The sequence below is a fragment of the Eimeria necatrix genome, genomic scaffold (genome assembly GCF_000499385.1).
Source record: "Eimeria necatrix Houghton genomic scaffold, Enh_scaff613, whole genome shotgun sequence".
Classification (NCBI taxonomy): Eukaryota; Apicomplexa; class Conoidasida; order Eucoccidiorida; family Eimeriidae; genus Eimeria; species Eimeria necatrix.
Window position 1 is genome coordinate 1,758 of NW_013654468.1, and position 5,743 is coordinate 7,500.

General features: G+C 42.8%; 2 protein-coding genes across 2 annotated transcripts; one reads left to right on the plus strand and one right to left on the minus strand.

Annotated features, from left to right (window-relative positions):
• Nucleotides 1-3,358: 3,358 nt before the first annotated feature.
• Nucleotides 3,359-3,808, plus strand: ENH_00066600 (hypothetical protein, conserved; the record flags this gene model as incomplete). The annotated part of the gene is made up of 1 exon (XM_013582320.1): nt 3,359-3,808. The coding sequence occupies one exon, from the start codon at nt 3,359-3,361 to the stop codon at nt 3,806-3,808; it is 450 nt and encodes a 149-aa protein (XP_013437774.1).
• A 1,317-nt stretch (nt 3,809-5,125) lies between these two features.
• ENH_00066610 (hypothetical protein) lies at nt 5,126-5,524 on the minus strand (the record flags this gene model as incomplete). Its single annotated transcript, XM_013582321.1, has 1 exon — nt 5,126-5,524. One exon carries the CDS (start codon nt 5,522-5,524, stop codon nt 5,126-5,128), a length of 399 nt encoding a protein of 132 aa, XP_013437775.1.
• Between the last annotated feature and the right edge of the window lie 219 nt (nt 5,525-5,743).

Consider the following 5,743-nt stretch of genomic DNA (forward strand, 5'->3'; position numbering starts at 1 on the left):
TATTTAAAGGAGACAGTTTTATTTAAAGGAGACAGTTTTATTTAAAGGAGACAGTTTTATTTAAAGGAGACAGTTTTGAAAAGGAGACAGTTTTAAAAGGAGACAGTTGTAGACTTTTGCTGACCATTCAACAAACTTGAAGGAGGAGACAGTTTTAAAAAGGAGACAGTTTTAAAAAGGAGACAGTTTTAAAAAGGAGACAGTTTTAAAAAGGAGACAGTTTAATTAAAAGGAGACACTTTACTTAAAAGGAGACACTTTTGAAAGGAGACACTTTTAATTAGAAGGAGACACTTTTATCAAAAGGAGACAGTGTTAAAAGGAGACACTTTCATAAAAGGAGACACTTTTATGAAAGGAGACACTTTTAATTGGAAGGAGACACTTTTAATGAAGTTAAATAAAAGGAGACTTTTTTAAATCAAATAAAGGGAGACTTTAAATTAAATGAGATAAAAGGAGACACTTTTACTTAAATCAAATAAAAGGAGACACTTTTATTAAACCAAATAAAAGGAGACACTTTTACTTAAATCAAATAAAAGGAGACACTTTTATTAAACCAAATAAAAGGAGACACTTTTATTAAAATCAAATAAAAGGAGACACTTTTATTAAAATCAAATAAAAGGAGACACTTCAAATGGAAGCAAAAAAGGGAGAGACAAAAGGAGATAATTTTTAAATTGAAAGGAGACAGCTTTCAAGTTGAAAGGAGACACTTCTTAAGTTGAAAGGAGACAATTTGGAGACAATTTGGAGACAATTTGGAGACAAATTGGAGACAATTTGGAGAGAATTTGGAAACAAAAAGGAGACAGTTTTGGGACAAAAAGGAGACAAAAAGGAGACAAAAAGGAGACAAAAAGGAGACAAAAAGGAGACAAAAAGGAGACAAAAAGAAAAGATTTTGGGGACAAAAGAGAGACAAAAAGGGGGCAATTTTGGGGACAATTTGGAGACAAAAAGGAGACAAAAAGGAGACAAAAAAAGAGATAAAAAAGAGACACAAACCAACGGCTAGCCACAGCTAGCTACAGCTAGCCACAGCTAGCTACAGCTAGCCGCAGCTAGCTACAGCTAGCCACGGATAGCCACAGCTAGCTACAGCTAGCTACAGCTAGCTGTAGCTACCCACTGCTAGCCACAGCTAGCTACAGCTAGCCACGGCTAGCCACAGCTAGTTGCAGCTAGCCACGGCTAGCCACAGCTAGCTACAGCTAGCCACGGCTAGCCACAGCTAGCTACAGCTAGCTGCAGCTAGCCACAGCTAGCCACAGCTAGCTACAGCTAGCTACAGCCAGCTACAGCTAGCCACAGTTGTCTCCTTTTGACATTTTGGATGGTTGCACTGTTGGAAATCTGTCTCCTTTTTAAAGTGCGCATTTGGAGACAATTTGATGGAAGCTGCCTTCTGCAGTGCTGCTGCTGCTGCTGCTGCTGCTGCTGCTGCTGCTGCTGCTGCTGCTGCTGCTGAGCGACGGGGTCACTTGGTGTGGTATTTTATCCTTCTTTTGCTGCATTTGTTTGCAAAAAAGAAAACAAAAAATGAAATAAAAAATAAAATAAAAAAGGAAATAAAAATAAATAAAATAAATAAAAGAATTAAATTCAAAAAGACACTTTTGCTCGTTTGCAGCCGCCGCTGCAGTTCAGGTGTCTCGGCAGCTGCAGCAAAGCAGCAGCTGCAGCAGCAAAAACAAACAACGGAAGTTTAAATAAATGAAATAAAATAAAAGAATTAAATTAATTAAATTAATTAAAATAATTAAATTAATTAAATTGATTAAATTAATTCAAATGTTGAAACAAATCCAAAAGAAATAAGCGGAGTCCGTTGCTGCCAGGTGTACGTACACCTCAGATGAAGCTGACCAGCCACTTCCGCCGTTTGGCGGAATTTGGAGAAAATTGAAAAAATTAAAAAGCAATTTAGCAATTAAATGAAAAATAAATAAAATAAATTAAATTAATTAATTAAATTCTCCAAAATAATCATTTATAAAACATATTTGAGCGAGCTGTGCATGCAGCAGCCAGTGGTGAGACACCGGAGCGACCGGACGCCTGCTGCTGCTGCTGCTGCTGCTGCTGCTGCTGCTGCTGCTGCTGCTGCTGCTGCTGCTGCTGCACAGCAGCAGCAGCAACAAGGAAAAATGGTCAAAGTAGGAAGTTAAGAAAGACAGAAAGGAGACAGTTAGAGAGACACGCACAGTCGAGACAGTGGCAGCAGCAGCAGCAGCAACTGCAGCAAGAGCAGCAGCAGCAGCAGCAGCAGCAGCAGCAGCAGCAGCAAACTGAAATCGTAAGGGACAAAAAAAGAAAAAAAGAGACAGAGACACAGAGACACAGAGACAAAATAAAAAGCAAAGAAATAAAAAGAGACAAAAGGAGACAAAAGGAGACAAAAGGAGACAAGGAATTAAAAGGAGACAAAAATAAAAAGAAACAAAAAAAGAAAATAAAAGAAAAGAAATAATAAAATTAAAGAGACAAAGAGACAAAAAGATATAAAAGAATAAAAAGAATTTTAAAATATTAAAAAGAAAATTTAAAATAAAAGGAGACAGGCAGAAGGAGACAGAGACAGAAGGAGACAAAAGAGAAGAGAGACAAAAGAAGAACATTCAGCAGCAGCAGCAGCAGCAGCAGCAGCAGCAGCAGCAGCAACAGCAGCAGCAGCAGCAGCAGCAACAGCAGCAGCAGCAGCAGCAGAGGAGACAAATCAAAGGAGAGAAACAGACCAAAGGAGACACAAAAGGACTTTCTGTTTTGTCTCCTTTTTCTTTTTTAATTGAATAAAAAGGAGACAATTAAAAAAAGAAAAAGAGACAAAAGAGAAGCAGCAGCAAAACAAACAGAAGTCCTCTCCACTAGAGTGATTGAGAGCAGCAGCAGCAGCAGCAGCAGCAGCAGCAGCAGTAATAGAGTCAACAGCAGCAGCAACGGGAGCAGCAGCAGCAAGAGCAGCAGCAGCAGCGAAAGGCGCTGTAAAGAAGCAACGGAGACACAGCAAACAAAAACCTAGAAGAGACCAGCAGCAGCAGCAGCAGCAGCAGCAGCAGCAGCAAAAAGAAACAAGCAGCAGCAGCAAAAGAGACAAACAGCAGCAGCAAAAGGGGAGAAAAAACAACAGCAAAAAGGGAAAAACAGTAGCAGCAAAAGAGACAAACAGCAGCAGCAAAAGAGACAAACAGCAGCAGCAAAAGAGACACACAGCAGCAGCAAAAGAGACAAACAGCAGCAGCAAAAGAGACAAACAGCAGCAGCAAAAGAGACAAACAGCAGCAGCAGCAGCAGCAGCAGCAACAACAGCAGCAGCAAACTGCTGCAGCAAAAGGAGACAAGAAGGGGCCTCATGGCAGAAGAGACAAGCGGGGTGGGCCTAGCCCGCTTCTGGGCTTTTTGTCCTGCCCTTGACTTAATCAGTTTGCTGCAGCAGCAGCAGCAGCAGCAGCAGCAGCAAGAGCAGCAGCAAGAGCAACAGCAGAGCCTTGTTCAGCAGCAGCAGCAACAAGAGCAGCAGCAAGAGCAGCAGCAAGAGCAGCAGCAAGAGCAGCAGCAGGGCCTCGTTCAGCAGCAGCAGGAGGAACAGCGGCAAGAGCAGCAGCAGCAGCAGCAGCAGCAGCAGGAGCAGCAGCAGCAGCAGCTACAACCGGAGTCGGAGAGACTGCAGCAAGAGGATGGAGGCCAGGGGCAGGCTCAGCAGCAGCTGCAGCAGCAGCTGCAGCAGCAGCAGCAGCAGGATGGCGCAGCAGCAGCAAAAGCTTCCAAAGGTGAAGCAAAAGAGGGATTTATTTCTTACTAAACATTTATTTAAAAATAAAAAAGTTATTATTATTTCAAAGAGACACAAAAAGATATATTTGCTGCTGCAGGACCTTTGCTGCTGCGCTGCTTCTCGCTGCTTTCTCGCTGCTGCTGCTGCTGCTGCTGAGCCTTCTGCTGCTGCAGCTGCTGCCGTTACTGCCACTGGTGTTGCTGCAGCGGCTGCTGCTGTTACTGCTGCTGCTGCTCCCACTGCTGCTGCTGCTGTTACTGCTGCTGCTGCTGTTACTGCTGCTGCTGCGGCTGCTGCTGCTGCTGCTGCTTCTACTGCTGCTACTGCTGGCGCTCCTGCTGCTGCCGTTGCTGCCGCTGTTACTGCAGCTGCTGCTCCTGCTGCCGGTGCTGCTGCTGCTGCTGCTGCTGCTGCTGCTGCTGAGATTGTTTTCACAATTTGAACTATTTGTAATAATAATAATAATAATAATAATAATAATAATAATAATAATAATAATAATAATAATAATAATAATAATTATAATTGTACTTCTTATTTATAACTAATTATAATTTCCACAATAAAAGGATTATTTTCATGTCAGTGTTTTTATTTTTTTTTCATTTAAAATTGCAGCAGCATTAAGTCTTTGCCTTTTTGTCTTTTCATTTTTAAATGTTTTATTTTTAATTAATTTTAATTTAATTTTAATTTAATTTTAATTTTAATTTTATTTTAATTTTATTTTTAAATTAATTTATTTTCAGATTTGCTGACGGTGCTGCTGCTGGGCGTCTCCGATGTGCACCATATTTTGAAGACGGCGCAGCAAAGGGCAGCAGCAGCAGCAGCAGCAGCAGCAGCAGCAGGTGGCGCTGCTGCTGCTGCTGCAGCAGCAGCTAAAGGCGGGGTGCAGCAGCAGGCGAGAGAAGAGCCTAAAGTGAGAAAAAAAGACAAAAGGACACAAAAAAGAGACAGTTTAGCAGCAGCAGCAGCAGCAGCAGCAGCAGCAAGAGAGAAGCAGCAGCAGCAGCAAGAAAGAAGCAGCAGCAGCTGGAAGCAGCAAACACCGAAACAAAAGGAGACAGTCGAGCAGCAGCAGCAAAGTAAAGACAGCAGCAAAGAGACAAGTATCTCTCTTTTATTTTGTCTCCAATTTCTTTTTTGTTTTTATCTTTTTATTTTCTTTTTTATTTTCTTTTTTATTTTATTTTTTTATTTTTTTATTTTTAAATTTTCTTTTTTGCTTTTTCTTCAAACCCCACAGGTGCGGTTTGTGGTGTCTGAGGAGACACCTGAAGCAGCTGCTCGTTTGCTGCTGCTGCTGCACATTCTTACGGACGAAACATTGCCTCTTAGAGGTCAGCTGCTGCTGCTGCTGCTGCTGCTGCTGCTGCTGCTGGAGTTGTTGCTGCTGCTGTTGTTGCTGCTGCTGCGAGGTCGGCACTGCCACTTGCGGCTGCTGCTGCTTCCTAGGCACTGCTGCTTGCTGCTGCTGCTGCTGTTGCTGCTCCCTCTTAGGCATGCTGCTTGCTGCTGCTGCTGCTGCTGCTGATGCTGGAGTTGCCGCTGCTGCTGCTGTTGCTGCTGCTGCCTGGTCGGCACTGCCGCTTGCCGCTGCTGCTGCTTCCTAGGCACTGCTGCTTGCTGCTGCTGCTGCTGCTGCTGCTGCTGCTGCTGCTGCTCCCTCTTAGGCATGCTGCTTGCTGCTGCTGCTGCTGCTGCTGCTGGTGCTGCTGCAGAGCGTGCTGCGGTGTACATGGAGGTTTACGGCAACGCGTTTGTGCGGGAGCAAACTGCGGTGTACATACACCGCAGCTCGCGGCGGCTGGAAGAGTTCGTTTTTTGAATTTGAATTTAATTTTAAATTTAAATAAATTAAATTATTTATTTTCAAAGTTTGTTTTAAATTCGTGAATTGATTTAATGTGTTTATTTAAATAAATTCAATTAACTGCTTCTAAAGTTTGTAGCAGCAGC